The sequence below is a fragment of the Eutrigla gurnardus genome, assembly GCF_963514095.1.
Source record: "Eutrigla gurnardus genome assembly, chromosome: 3".
Lineage (NCBI taxonomy): Eukaryota > Metazoa > Chordata > Actinopteri > Perciformes > Triglidae > Eutrigla > Eutrigla gurnardus.
This window is the reverse complement of record NC_139917.1, coordinates 6,816,494-6,832,596: the sequence shown is the minus strand read 5'-3', so window position 1 is coordinate 6,832,596 and position 16,103 is coordinate 6,816,494. Positions and strand designations below refer to the sequence as shown.

Here is a 16,103-nt window from a genome sequence, read left to right as displayed (position 1 = left end):
CTTAAGTCACACGGGTCTGATGGTCAATTTTCCACTAACACAGTCAAGCCTATACCAGGAGGGACCAACCATAATGTTTTAGTTTAAATGACTGATGACTCATTTTACAATAACAGATTAAAAACCATAATTTGGGGTTACTGTTATAATGTTTAAGAGTAATGACTTGCTACAATGCTGCCTTTGTCCAACGGATAAAAACCACAAATATGGCTCCACAATAATAATGTTTAAGCATGAGCCTGTCATTACATTACATTGGATCAATAAATAAATAAATAAATGTATTACATAAATAAATAAATAAATTATCCATCCATCCATTTTCTACCGATAATCCTGATAAATAAATCAAATAAAAATATTTATATCTATGTTAATGAACAAGTTAATATATATCATGTATTAAAACGGGGGCTGCACGGTGGTGTAGTGGGTAGCACTCTCGCCTCAGAGCAAGAGGGTCCCGGGTTCGATTCCTTCTGTGTGGAGTTTGCATGTTCTCCCCGTGTAAGCGTGGGGAGAACATGCAGAACATCTCCGGGTTCTGTGATTCTATGTGGGGATAGGTTAATTAATGACTCTAAATTGCCCATAGGTGTGAATGTGAGCGTGAATGGTTGTTTGTCTCTACATGTTGGCCCTGTGATGGACTGGCGTCCTGTCCAGGGTGTACCCTGCCTTCGCCCAATGATAGCTGGAATCGGCTCCAGCCCCCCCCCCCCCCCCCCCCCCCCCCGTGACCCTGAATACAGGATAAGCGGTAGACAATGGATGGATGTATTAAAACGTCTTTTCCAGGGAACAGAAAGCGGAGTGGCCCTCTTGGAGGACTCCCAGTGTGAGTTTGACACCCGACTTCCTGTCACCCCTATATAAAAGACTACAAAACAGATGACGTATTTATCAAAATGGCCGACTCGCAAAGGTGAAGCCATACCACGGGTTGCCACAAGGGACACTCTACTCGAAAAACTATTGTTCTCCTCCCAACCGGAACTATACAGTCTCCTGGACTTTTTCAATCGAGCTCGTACAACATTCTCCGTAAAATAACAAGTTAATGCCTAAAAAAGGTTTTTCTAAAAACCGAAACGTGGCGATACATTAACTTGTGATTCCACGCTTCCGTGAGTAAGCTCAGTTTCAATTAATTCTGCAATTTGACGGACTGTGATGACGGCTGGACTGTGGTTAATTACCGCCGCGGCCGTAAAATACAGCGCGACCACCAGCCGCCACCCCGTAACGATTCCCCACACCGCTAACGACCATCTTATGCGTCGGTCGTGCGGAACGAGCAAGATGATAATGCCAGACGCCATTATCGGTGGGACTCCCCTCGCTACCGCCGTTGTTCCCACGTGTGCGACGCGTACATAGAGCGGGACAACAACCCGCAACGTCAACACCATACACCAGGCTTGAGGCCGCAATTTTTTCGACGGCCAGACCAACTACGGGCCGGGTGAGACCGTTGCCCACTATGTATCAGCATTACGTGAGCTGGCTAGACTTTGTGGTTTCGGGACTTTGGAGGATGGACTTATAGTTGACCAGTTAATAGAGAAAACGTCATGTAACCAACTGAGGGAGAGACTTTTACTAGAGCCAGACTCCATGTCACTAGCGGACACTCTTGTAATTGGAAAGCAGTTGGAAACAGCCCTAACGGAGGCGCGCAAGTTCGGCCGCGCTGTGCACGAGCCTGTGACGTCATCACCACCATCAGTTCAGCACACAGAGACCGCAGAGGCAGCTTACAGGGCGAGTGACAGTCTGGATGTACAGAGTGGACAGGGGGCCCAGGGAGAGTGGGCACAAGAGCTGTAGCAACTGTGGCTCCCCTAAACATGCAACCAGAGATCAGTCATGCCCTGCCCAGGGAAAACGTTGTTGTAACTGCAACAAGTTGAACCATTTTGCACGCTGCTGTCGCTCCTCCCCTGCTTGCCATGACACTGCTGCAGTCCCCATAAACACGGTACAGACCTCACAGCCTTCATTCAAGCTCTGCACATGCCGTGTGGACACAGCTCTCATTCCGCTCCTCTTGGAAACAGGGGCTAAAGTGTCAATCCTGAACAAAAGCACATATGACCGCTTCTTCAGTCACGTGCCTCTGGAAGCAGCAGCTAAACCCCTGTTAGGCTACGGCCATTTTCCCATCTCCACTCTGGGTGTTGCCTCCCTCCCCGTCCGATATGATCAACAATGTGCACCTGCCACTAAGTTCTGCATCACCCAAAAGGGAGCTAACATTATGGGACTAGACTTGTTCCTTGCCCTGGGTTTTACTGTGAGTGATGCTAGGGGCCTGCATGTCCTGCAGGTCGCCACCTCCTGGCCTGACCGCTACCCACAACTGTTCAACGGGCTGGGCCGCATGACTTGATTTGTACACCAGCCTACTGTTGACCCGTCAGTCCGCCCTGTTATCCAGCCCCTACGGCGCATTCTCCTGGCTCTCCGTGATGCGGTGGAGGCCGAACTGCAGCGCCTGGTGAAGGCGGACGTCATAGATCCCATTGACGCCTCGCCGTGGGTGTCAAACCTGGTGATAGCCAAGAAAAAGGGGGGCGGACTGCGGCTGTGTGTCGACCTCACAGATGTAAACAAAGCCATCATCCCTGATAAGTACCCACTGCCTACGGCTGAGGAGCTCACTAGCCATTTCCACGGCTCCACTGTCTTCAGTAAGATGGACTTACGCAACGGCTACCTGCAGGTCCCTGAGGCACAGGCAAGCATGGACCTTACAGCGTTTGTCACGCACATGGGGGTTTTCAGATTTAAACGCATGGCATTTGGACTGTCATCGGCCCCGAGCTGTTTGTCACTCATACTGGTTGGTATCCAGGGTGTCTCCATCTACCTGGATGACGTGGTGGTGCATGCGTCCTCCACCGCACGCAGGTCTTTCAGAGTTTCGAACGGCATGGGGTCACACTGAACTCTGAGAAGTGCATGTTCGGGGTTGAGGAGGTCGAGTTCCTGGGCTTCAGGCTCTCGAAGGAGGGCATCGCCCCTATTATGTCCCACACTGAGGCCATTCTGTCCCTGCCAGACCCGCAGTCGGCGTCCCAGCTGTCTTCCTTCCTGGGGATGGCCGCCTTCTACCTCAGATTCATGCCACACTACTCTGACTCAACGTCCCCCCTGCGCCGGCTGCTCAGGAAGGATGTTACGTGGGATTGGACCCCAGCTTGCCACAAAGCTGTACGCATCATCAAACGGCAGCTCACGTCCCCGCCAACGCTGACCCATTTCAGCCTGACCGCACCCACCATGGTCACCTGTGACGCCTCTGGGGTGGCGCTGGGCGTGGTGCTCTTCCAGACTCAAGAGGGGGTGGAACGCCCGGTGGCTTTAGCTTCACGGGCTCTCACTCCAGCAGAGCAAAAGTATTCGGTGGGGGAGACGGAGGCTCTGGTCTGCCTGTGGGCATGTTTACCTATATGGAAGGCGTTTCACCATTCGCACAGACCACCAAGCACTGACTGCACTGTGACTCAAGGCTCGGGACACAGGCCTATGAGACTGCTGCGGTGGGCTGACAGGCTGAACCAGTACAACTTCAGTCTGGAGTTTATGCCTGGGCAGGCCAACACGGTGGCCGACCTCCTGTCTAGAGCTGTTTCGGTGACGAAGGAGACAAGCGGGGTTACATCAGACACGGAGAGCGACGACGACTAGGTCCACATCCTGCACGGGCCCCTCAGTACAGTGGTCACCCTGGCAGAGCTGGGACCCTCACAACTCTCCGCACATACGTTCAGGATGGCTGGCCTGCCAAAGTGGATGACAGGCTGCTTCCTTACTACCGCTTCTGCAACGAGCTCTCCTGCTGGGGGGCGGTGTGCCTAGCTCGTGGCTACTGTGCGGCCGTTCCCGAGATTCTCAGGTCAAGAGTACTGCACATGGCGCATGAGGGGCACCTGGGGGTGGTCAAGGTGAAACAGCGCTGTTGTGACACAGTGTGGTGGCCCCACATAGACTCTGATGTTGAGGAGCTGGTACGTAACTGCGCCTGCTGCCTCCTGAGTGGGAAAACTGGTCAGCCTGCTACAGCCCCTCTCACCCCAACCCCTTGGCCGACTTCACCCTGGGAACATATTCAGGTCGACCTCTGTGGAGAACTTCACGGGGCACCTGCTCATGCTCGCTATCTGCTGGTTGTGCACGATCTTCATTCAAAGTGGCCAGAGGTTTTTCAACTGAGCTCCATCACTGCACACTCCATTATCGACCGCCTGGACAACTTGTTTGGGCGTTGGGGCCTCCCCAGTGTAGTCACAACGGATAACGGGCCCCAATTTGTGTCAGCGGAGTTCACAGAGTTTCTCACGATACGGTCCATCAAGCACATCAGGATGGCAGTGTATCACCCAGAGAGTAATGGGGGAGTGGAAAGACTGAATAAGACTCTCAAAAATGGAATCGGGGCCTGTCTGGAGGAAGGGAAAACCTTCAGCGACGCACTCAACCAAACTCTTCTGACCATCCGGGCATCCAAGCATTCCACCACAGGAGAGTCACCTGCATTGCTCATGATTGGGCGTGAACGAAAGCAACTGCTAGACCGCTTGAGAGCTGAGCCAGTTCTTGCACGTGGGAGCCCAGGGCTCCAGAAAGCCAAAGCTCAGGTGAAAGGTTTGCAGGCTCGGATGAAAGAGAGATTTGATGCCATGCACAGAGTGCAGACCCCCTCACTTTCTGCAGGGGATTGGGTCAGGGTCAAACACCTCCACCGCCGAAATAAGTTGCAGTCATACTGGTCAGAGCCTCTGCGGGTGACTAAGCAGCTGGGGCCGGCCACCTACAGACTGGAGAATGGAACTCGGTGGCACTCAAACCGCCTGCACAGGGTCACAGCCCCCACAGCACCTGCATCACCTCTGTCCCCAGCAGCGGCTCTGGGTTGGCAGCCCAGGCCAAGAGCTAACCGGGTGGGGTGTAACCCACCAGCACCGCCTGACACAGCTTCACAGCCAGCACACCCTCAGAGAATGAGGGTCCCGCCCATCTGGCATGGGGACTATGTGACGGGGTGATAGTTACACTGGGGAATGTGGGCTGGATGTTATGTTTCAGTCTCCAGGGGGGTGGGGGGGAAATGTTATGTCTGAAATCGTTCAGTATTGGGCCCTGTTGGACTCCGTTATGTTATGCACTGTTAGTGACAGGTTACTGTGCCTTTAAGGCTTACAGCGTTAATGTACGGAGTGTCGTAAAATGTATGTTGTGCGGCAGTTGAGTAAAGCTACACGAACGGAGCTACACACCACAGTGTGGTTATTGAGTCCTACACAAACATAATAGACGGCCATAGAACACGGGTCACGCAACCAGTATAATCTACACAGCTACCGCTATAATACTGAGGCGACCATAGAACGTGAGGCACGTAACCAGTATAATCTACGGAACGACCGTTACAATACAGGCGCGACCAGAAACCATGAGGCACGCAGCCAGTATTATTATCAACAAAACGACTATGTCAACAAACCGAAACACAATTACAGACCACAACATAACCGTAAACCGGGTTAAAATCAGGAACAACAACGACAGGCTTTACCTCGCGAGGATACACGGCAGGACAGACTGTCAGAACTGGCTCAGATCTCTGACAAAACAGCACAAGAGGGAAGTTGCCGGCAATTATATTTATTGACAAACCCCCCCATACCAATACCAAAACAACGTCAGGCTATTCTATATCTGTGATAAGCGGAAGATCAGCAGTGTGTGCAGGTGCTTGGCTGCATAAGTGCATGTTGGTTGGTTCCGGAACGGCCGGACGCCAGGCCGGGAATGGACCGAGAGAGCGAGCTGGCGTTCTCCACGTGGTGTTTAACGGCATGGCCCCGCCCCCTCCGAAACACACACCGGAGACTCATCAAGCCTGTCGAAAGAGATTGGAGACAGCGAGAGAAACACCACATGCAACAAACAACCACACCCACTGGGGTCGTCACTCTCGGATGACCCGGACTTTACTGTTAAGGTCCGCATCCTACATAGTTATTAAGACTGTACACCACCTAAAAAATGTATCCGAGCAGGAACCTCCCGTTACAATAGCCCGTATGACTCGAAACCTCTCGAGCGTTATCAAACCGTCGGCTCCCAGCTATGCTACGACCCAACTGATTGAGGGTAACGCTAGAAACTGGGAGTTTACAACTCTACTAATCCTGCGCGACCATTACATGCAAGCGTTGGAGATAGAGATCGATAAGTTAGCGCGCCTACCTACACTCTAAAAAGTGTATTTCAGCAGTAGTTGAAGTTACGTAAGGTTCTGAGTGAGTTTCATTATGATTTCTGCTTTAGTGGAGGCAGTCTACATTTGTGGAGTATATCAACTTGTTATTAAGTGTTGTTCCCTTAGTAACCATGTAACCTGCTATTCTCATTTGAGTGAACCTGCATCAATTCGGTTTCTCGTGACGCTGTGCGTCTGACGTCATGACGTCTCCGCCTTCTCCAGAATTTTCTACCTGCGGTTTAGACGCCATTTTTTCGGCTCCAGCAATTTGGGAAGAAGGTAACGAAGATATTACTTTTTACATCGTCATTGAAGGTAAGTCAAATGTAGAACAAATATTTTAATATGTTAGATATAAAAATAGTCCAACTGTATTGTTAAGTTTGTTAAGTGTTTAGTAAACTGACCTGACCAAACCAGCTATCATTCAGCCATGCTAACATTAGCGAAATGGACAGGTTAGTAGTTTAGTAGTTAGGCGGGACTCTCTTGTTTTAATATCGTAACGTTAGCTTAAAGTTGTGTATTCATGCAGTGTGTTGGTGTTGGTTTACTGTTAGTTATTCGTTAGCAATAGCACATTATAGCGGCAAACCGGGTCGCGGTTCTCTTCAGACTACGTTACTTCGGGCGCGCGCATTTATGCATGAGTATGTGCATGTCTGTCGGCGCGCACAGTTCATGCGATCACGGCCACGGGTGGTGTGGGAGGTAAGGTTAACTAAACTCAGCTTGTACTGATAATAACCACAAATTACTCTGATCACCGCCGACTTCATTGTTCACAAGTGAGAGAAACTCATCCGCGAGACCTGCTGACATCAAAAGACACTGTCGGTTGTACAAATGAAACCAAACGGACTCGTAAAAGTGTATTATTACATTTAAGACCAGCGTATATGATTGATATGTACACTCAACAAAAATATAAACGCAACACTTTTGTTTTTGCTCCCATTTTTCATGAGATGGACTTAAAGATCTAAAATTCATTCCAGATACACAATATTACCATTTCTCTCAAACATTGTTCACAAATCTGTCTAAATGTGTGATAGTGAGCACTTCTGCTTTGCTGAGATAATCCATCCCACCTCACAGGTGTGCCACATCAAGATGCTGATCTGACATCATGATTAGTGCACAGGTGTACCTTATACTGCCCACAATAGAAGGCCACTCTGAAATGTGCAGTTTTGTCTCACAGCAAAATGCCACAGATGCCACAAGCATTGAGGGAGCGTGCAATTGGCATGCTGACAGCAGGAATGTCAACCAGATCTGTTGCTCGTGCATTGAATGTTCATTTCTCCACCATAAGCCGTCTCCAAAGGTGTTTCAGAGAATATGGCAGTACATCCAACCGGCCTCACAACCGCAGACCACGTGTAACCACACCAGCCCAGGACCTCCACATCCAGCAGGTTCACCTCCAAGATCGTCTGAGACCAGCCACTCAGACAGCTGCTGAAACAATTGGTTTGCATAACCAAACAATTTCTGCACAAACTGTCAGAAACCGTCTCAGGGAAGCTCAACTGCATGCTCGTCGTCCTCATCGGGGTCTTGACCTGACTCCAGCTCATCGCCGTAACAGACTTGAGTGGGCAAATGCTCACATTCGATGGCGTCTGGCACGTTGGAGAGGTGTTCTCTTCACGGATGAATCTCGGTTTACATTGTTCAGGGCAGATGGCAGACAGCGTGTGTGGCGTCGTGTGGGTGAGCGCTTTGCTGATGTCAATGTTGTGGATCGAGTGGCCCATGGTGGTGGTGGGGTTATGGTATGGGCAGGCATCTGTTATGGATGAAGAACACAGGTGCATTTTATTGATGGCATTTTGAATGCACAGAGATACCGTGATGAGATCCTGAGGCCCATTGTTGTGCCATACATCCATGAACATCACCTCATGTTTCAGCAAGATAATGCACGGCCCCATGTTGCAAGGATCTGTACACAATTCTTGGAAGCTGAAAATGTCCCAGTTCTTGCATGGCCAGCATACTCACCGGACATGTCACCCATTGAGCATGTTTGGGATGTGCTTGACCGGCGTATACGACAGCGTGTACCAGTTCCCACTAATATCCAGCAACTTCGCACAGGCATTGAAGAGGAGTGGACCAACATTCCACAGGCCACAATTGACAATCTGATAAACTCTATGCGAAGAAGATGTGTTGCACTGCATGAGGCAAATGGTGGTCACACCAGATACTGACTGGTTCTGAGTCCCCAGACCCCCCATAAAGCAAAAAAAAATGCACATTTCAGGGTGGCCTTTTATTGTGGACAGTCTAAGGCACACCTGTGCACTAATCATGATGTCAGATCAGCATCTTGATGTGGCACACCTGTGAGGTGGGATGGATTATCTCAGCAAAGCAGAAGTGCTCACTATCACACATTTAGACTGATTTGTGAACAATGTTTGAGAGAAATGGTAATATTGTGTATCTGGAATTCATTTTAGATCTTTAAGTCCATCTCATGAAAAATGGGAGCAAAAACAAAAGTGTTGCGTTTATATTTTTGTTGAGTGTATATATATATAGATTTCTTTCTTCCTTTTTTTTCCATGACTGGCGGTGGTCTCAGGCTGTACACTCATTTGGACCACCTAAGGTAAGTTGCACTGCTACAGACCAGGCTGAAATGTGGCTGTATGTAACTTACAGGATGGTGTGTTTTGAAGTGAAAAAAATATTTGAAAAAAGAAATACAATTTCAACACTTACAGTAAATGTGAAATGCAGGTGATTGTTGAATGCTTTTAATGTGCATAGTGCATACGGGCATTTGGGTTTTGTTTTAAACTTTGGGTTTTGAACTTAACCCCTAAAATCTAATTAGAGAGGGCTGGCTACATTTGATGAATACATTTTGTGTTTAAATGATTTGCTTTGTGTTGGGCAATGTGGCAAAAAAAAAAAATCACATCACAATCGTATTCATGATATCCAAAAGCTGAGATGAGATCTAGTCTCATATCACCATATTGATATATTGTAATATTGCCCAACCCTACATCTGTGTTTTTTTCAAATTATTTCTATACACCCAGTAAAGCGCATCTCTTTGTTTCTCCAGTGTTACGCTTCACGTGGAGATGTAAGGACTGTGGGACGACATTAACCAAAAGATCTGAACTGCTCAAGCACTACAAACTGATTCAAAGGCATTACGGACGAGGCCACTCATATCCATGCACTTGTTTAACCAAGAATGCAGGATTTCAAGGACAGATGGCCTGCACTCTTCACACAGAAAGAGGTAAGAATGGAACTGAAGTGATCAAAGTCTGTATGCTTCAGGATTTATAGCAGTTAACTTTCATGAATTGGTCATAACTTGATGTGGTTGAGATTGTATAACACTGAACTTAATGACAGAATTTACATTTTGAATTTCCACGTTATACTTTTTGGGGTATAGACATTTTGGCATACAGGATGAGATCGGTTGCATTTTGTTCCATAATACAATATCTACTGTCATTTGTGTTTTGTTTTTAGATAAATACAAAGTTCCAGAGGCTCGTGGCTGTACCTCTTGAGGGGAAGTTCATGGCCCAGTTAGACGTGCACTCAAGTCAGCTGATCAAAGTCATCCGTGCCAAAGGAGGAGCAACACGCCGAAAGACTGCAAACATCATGGACACATTGGACCAGGTAAATCTGTCTGTACCATCAAACGAGACACTTCGTAACTAAGAGGGCTGTCGAATCCTTCATAAATACATTAATATGGGCAGCCAATGCTAATCATTGCTTTCATATGCATGAATGTTTTTAATGACTCAAAAACTACACCACTGAACTCATCCCCTTTTCTTTCTATAATTAATCTCTGGGCTTGCGAATTACTGTTTTTAAGTAAAGTACATGTAAGAGTTAAGGATGTCTGTCTTATGAAATTTCGAACTTAAAATTAATCAACATTTGTTGTTCTAGACTGTGGACATTAATCTTCGGAGGGAATGTGTGATGAAAGCCCTCACCATCTTCCTGGGAGAAGATGCAGATGACCTGATCAAGGAATATCTTGTAAGTTTCAACAGTTTATATGTCAGCACATCTTGTCAAAGGGACACAAAAAAACTGTTGGAACAAACATAACACCTGAACCATAGTAGGAGACATGTTGTATTTATTATCATGGCCATATTTCTCCTCCCCGTCTCCTCTCTTTTCCTTCTCTCCTTCCTTGTCTCCTCTTCTCCTCCTCCACTTCTCCTTCCCTCTTCTGCTCATCTCCTCTACTTCTCCCCTCTCCTCCTCTCCTTCCATCTTCTCCTCCTCGTCTCCTCTTCTTTTCCTCCCCTCTCCTCTGTTTGCTTTCTCTCCTCTCATTGTCTCCCATCTCCTCTTCACCTCATCTCTTCTTCTTCAACCCCCTTTCTCCTCTCTTAGCCCTCTCTCTCTTCTCCTCCCCTCTCCTTCTCCTCTCTTTTCCTTCTCTCTTCACCTTCTTGTCTCCTCTTCTCCTCCTCCCCTCTCCATCTCTCTTTGCCTTCTCCTAGATTAAGTGTACTAAAAAAAGAGAGATTTTTGTTAGTTGTTTGTTGTTAGAACAACCATAACACCTGAACCATGGTTGGATTGCTGACCTGTATATATTATCATGACCATATTGGACATTATGTAATTCCCAGCAACAATACACACCACACTTTATCCTTCTCTCTTCACTGCCTCCCATAGGTTTGGCATGGCTATATTGGCGCTCGACGGCAGATTTATGCGGGTTGAACGATGTTGTGTGCACAATGTTATTTTTGAAAACAGAGCAGGGGGGGATATTCGTGTCTCTAAATACCCTGCTACGTGTAAACGTGGCCTTAGTTGATTATACAAATTCAAAGGAATAGTTTGACATGTTGGGAAATCGTATCTTTCTTGCTTACAATTAGATTGTCAGATTGATACACCTCTCTCTGCTGTTTCTGGTGTGTGATGACACCCAGCCAAGAAATAGCCTAGCACATAACATATTTGTACATCACCCAAACACTTCATCACAGTAAGAAGTGAGGCTAATGACGATTTGTGTTTGTGTCCTGTACCCCTCTGTAGGACTGTGGAGCAGACGATGTTCAGAGGGACCTGGAGCAGCTCACCATGGCAGTGTTTGTGATTCGGAAGGAGGGGGAATTTCCCTCCGTTTGTAGGGAAAGGTTGCATTTCAGTTTTGATGTGTTCAGTTATACAACAAACTCTTGTGACAGTGTGTAACAGTGTGATTTAAAACTAAAAGAAGTGTTCATATTTTTTCATCCCCATTGGTCAGCTAAACTGTTCAGATTCATAATATTCATTGGCTATAGCTAAAGAGAAGTTTCTGTATACTCTTGGGGCACTTTTTCATAGTTGTGATAACACTGTATGTGAAAGAACCTTTTCAGGTGGCATCTATCTGGGCTAGACGTAACCTGGGCCGCCGCCTACTACCGCAACAGACTCTGCAACAGACGGAGGCGTTGCTGACGAACTTGCTATCGGACCAGAGGACCGATGAGGACTCTGACAACCCACTGGAGACGACTGATCTCAGTCAGCTTATCCCTGCGGCCAGAGCACAAACTGCGGGACCAGAGATCGCACAGGGACCCTCTCAGCCGCCTACTAGATGTACTGCGGGACCAGAGACCACACAGAGGCCCTCTCAACCACCTACTAGAGGGACTGCGGGAACAGAGACCACACAGGGACCCTCTCAACCGCCCACTAGATGGACTGCGGGACCAGAGACCACACAGGGACCCCTGCGGCCATCAACCCAACCCATAACGACACCTCTACATCCTAAGATTATACGGACGGTGTCACAGGTGCACATTCCACCCTGCACCATCATAGACTTTGACACACAACACCTCGCGGCCACCACCCCAACACCACCGGGGGCTGCTGCGGAGGACACGACCCCCAAGACAGGGGCTAACACAGACTGGCTTACTGCCCCTGAAGGTGAGGATGAGGACTGGGTCACCCCCCCCACACCCACCCCCACTCCCACTCCGGCCCTGCTTCCACGAACGGGGTCCACTCCACTACGGAGCTTAATACCGAATTTATTCCTGGTGGGCCCCGCTGCGACCCCCAAGGTCTCCGCGGCCGTCAACTCTGCTCTGCCCCCCCAAGTTTCTACAACCAATCCATGTGTGTCGATGCAAGAACTGGACATCATTGAGGCACTGGGATCAGAGGATGAGGGAGAAAAAACTAGAGACTCTTATGCTAGCACACCAGTGAAGAAGGAAGCCGATAACGAGGAGTCGGAGGTGGACACATTGGACACAGAGCCCCCACAACCCCCTCCTCCCCCCTCCCTCATCCCCACCATGGGAATCCAGAGACTACTGCCCACAACGGGGATCGTTCTGACCCCCAGACGCAAAACAACGGTCCAACTAAACTGGACCTGGTCTTGAAAAAATCGCCCTCTTCTCCCAACAGGACGAAATGCAAACCCACTAGGCACCCCAACACGACCAGGAAGTTGCAGTCATGGAGTTTGCATATAGACAAGAAATGGATCGTCATGGGTGACTCCAACGTCTCCAGACTCCCACCATTCTCCGTTCCAGACTTACAAATCGACAGCTTCCCAGGTGCCACACAGAGGCTATTCTCTCTACAGCCACGAGCACCACAACAGTGGACAAAATGGTCCTCTCCTTCGGCCTGAACAATAAGAGCCAACAAACCGCTGACACGGCCGTTAAAGTACTACAAAGAATGCTCAAGACTGCCAAAATCAGATTTCCACATGCGGAGATCCTGATCCCCGAGATCAACTTCTCTAGAACCCTCCCCCACAGAGAACAGACTATTCTAACACATCTCAACCAGTACATTACTGCGAACTGTGGCTTCATTGTAGCTTTACCACAAGACTCAAGTTTCACACTGAAAGGGACACGGTTCGCTGGACCCGATCCACGGCAGTTAATATCTCAGAGCACTGGGCTGAGTACCTAAACTAGACTTCCCCACAAGCCTGTGTAATCAGGAGGGGAAGAGCAGTAACAAAAATATCATAATTCTGGCTAAAAATTACAAACTAACTGACGCACAATTTGCTCTGCTCAATAGGTGTCTTTCATTTATCCCCACAGACGGATGCTACAAACAAATTGTAAACCAAAGTAGGTCTGACATTCAAAAATATCATAGAAAACTAAAGCTGTCGGTCTATTTTCAAGATAAGCAGGATTCGGAGCCGCCACCCTTCACCCCAAAATCGGTCTGGACCCCTCCTGTTGGTAAGATCCCCACAGCCATCACTGATCTCATCGGAGCAGATCTCACATTTTGATACAGCTTTTAGAGTTCTTCCTGTGAAGCCAAACCTCCTCCCTGTAGAAGTTGAGGCACTCAAACAGCTTAGCAGCAACCAACACATTGTGATCAAACCAGCTGATAAGGGCAGCGCAGTTACCATCATGGACAGGTCACAGTACCTCTGGGAGGGTTACGGCAACTTAACGATACACGGTATTATATCAAGTTGGATAAACCCATCTATTTGGACACAATCCCTTTAGTGGCTAAAATTCTACAGTCACTACAAAACAAAAAATGTATTGATTCCAAACAAAAAAACTACTTGTTGGGCAGCACCGTGCCTAGGGCCAGGCTGTTCTATATGCTACCTAAAATACATAAGGACCCCTCAAAGTGGAGCGTTCCACACGTCATTCCACCAGGCAGACCCATTGTGTCTGATTGCGACAGCGAAACATATTACACGGCTGAGTTCCTGGACTTTTATCTTACTCCTCTCTCGACCAGACATCCCAGTTACATCAAGGACACATACGATTTTGTACACAAAGTAAAGCAGCTCCACATCCCTGACCACTCCATTCTTTTCACCATGGATATTGACAGTCTCTATATCACATATGTCAAAGTCAAGGCCCGCGGGCCAGATCCGGCCCGCGAATTAATTATCAATGCCCCCCTGGATGATATTTAATTACTATTAGAACCGGCCCGCAGGCCACAGCCACCCGCTAGTGTTTTGCACGCACCAACACTACATTCCCCACAATGCAACGGTAGCCCGCGAAGTCGCTGCAGCGCGCACAAGCGGCTTCATTATTCATCAGCAGTCAGAGCAGAGATCAACTTTCAGCTACCCCCTCCTCAAAAATGGCCAAACGTAGACGCTGGTGGACGCTGAGAACAGGGGGTTTCAAGCCAGGTGGGAGGCAGAGTACATGTTCACGGAGGTAAAAGGCAAACCTGTGTGTCTTCTGTGTGGAGAAAGTTTGGCTGTAATGAAAGAATATAATCTTAGGAGGCACTATCAAACATCTCAGAAACACATAGACAAAGACAAGAATATGGACACGGAACAAAGGCTACAGAAGGTGGAAGAATTAATGCGAGGCCTTAAGTCCAGGCAGGCTATGTTCACATATGCCAAATCACAAAGCGAGGCTGCTGTCAAGGCTAGCTTTATTGTGGCAAAAGAGGTCGCAAAATCAGCCCGGCCCTTTACAGAAAGAGAGTTTATCAAAAACTGTATGCTTGAAGTTTGTGACGCAGTGTGCCCAGACAAAAGATAACTCTTCTCAAACGTGAGCCTGAGCAGAAACACCGTTGCTGAACGTGTAGACCAGCTTTCCACCAACATAAAAGAACAGCTTGTGACAAAGGGAAAAGATTTCATCGCATATTCTCTTGCTGTGGATGAGAGCACGGACACATCTGACATTGCCCAGCTGTCAATTTTCGTCCGAGGAGTAGACTCCAGCCTGAGCATAACAGAAGAGTTTTTGGCATTACGTCCTATGCATGGCACAACTACAGGACAAGATCTGTATGAAGAGGTATCCAGATGTGTAAATGAGATGGGGCTGCCTTGGGAAAAACTTGTGGGATTAACCACAGACGGAGCACCCACAATGTGTGGGCACAGGAGTGGATTGGTGGCAAGGATGCGTGAGAGGATGCTGGAGGAAAACGTCACAGATGAGTTGACAGCTTATCACTGCATCATACACCAGGAGTCGTTGTGTGGCAAAGCCTTGAAAATGGAACATGTAATGAGCACCATAACGCGAGCAGTTAACTTCATCAGAGCCAAAGGTTTAAATCACCGCCAGTTCAAGGCATTTCTGGGCGAGTTAGATACAGAGTATGGTGACTTGCCGTATCACACAGAGGTGCGATGGCTAAGCCAGGGAAAGGTGCTGCAAAGATGTTTCGAGCTGCGTGAGGAGATCTGTCTGCTCATGGAAAGCAAGGGGAAAGACACAACAGAGCTCCGAGATGAAACTTTCCTGTGTGAAATGGCGTTTCTCTGCGACATCACGAGCCATCTGAATGTGATGAATCTGCAGCTGCAGGGACGGGGACCTGTCATCTCTGATATGTACAGTACAGTGAAGGCCTTTAGAACCAAGCTGAGTTTGTGGGAGACGCAGATGCGGAAAGAAAACTTAAGTGCACAAAACTTTTCCAACTGCCAGACCATGAAAGAGAAGCTCTCTACTGCTGTGTTCCCGAGTGCACAGTTTGCTGATAAACTCAGCATACTTGCCGCCGACTTCCGACGCCGATTTGCTGACTTTGAAGCCCAAAAAAGCAGGTTTGAACTGCTCAGCAATCCTTTTGCAGTGGATGTAGAAAGCGCACCACTAAATCTGCAAATGGAGTTGATTGAGCTCCAGTGCAATGACACACTGAAGGCAAAATATGAGAGAGTGGGTGCTGAGGAGTTTGCACGTTTCATCCCCGACACAATGCCACAGTTGCGCATCCAAGCTGCTCGGACGCTCTCTATGTATGGCAGCACATACCTGTGTGA

General features: G+C 48.2%; 1 protein-coding gene across 1 annotated transcript; it reads left to right on the top strand.

Annotated features, from left to right (window-relative positions):
- The first annotated feature begins 8,736 nt into the window (after nt 1-8,736).
- Nucleotides 8,737-15,266, top strand: LOC311010787 (uncharacterized protein). Its single transcript, XM_084005430.1, has 5 exons — nt 8,737-8,906; nt 9,372-9,554; nt 9,797-9,952; nt 10,235-10,327; nt 11,357-15,266. Exons 2-5 carry the CDS (start codon nt 9,507-9,509, stop codon nt 11,513-11,515), a joined length of 456 nt encoding a protein of 151 aa, XP_083861556.1. The 5' UTR covers nt 8,737-8,906; nt 9,372-9,506; the 3' UTR covers nt 11,516-15,266.
- Nucleotides 15,267-16,103: the final 837 nt, after the last annotated feature.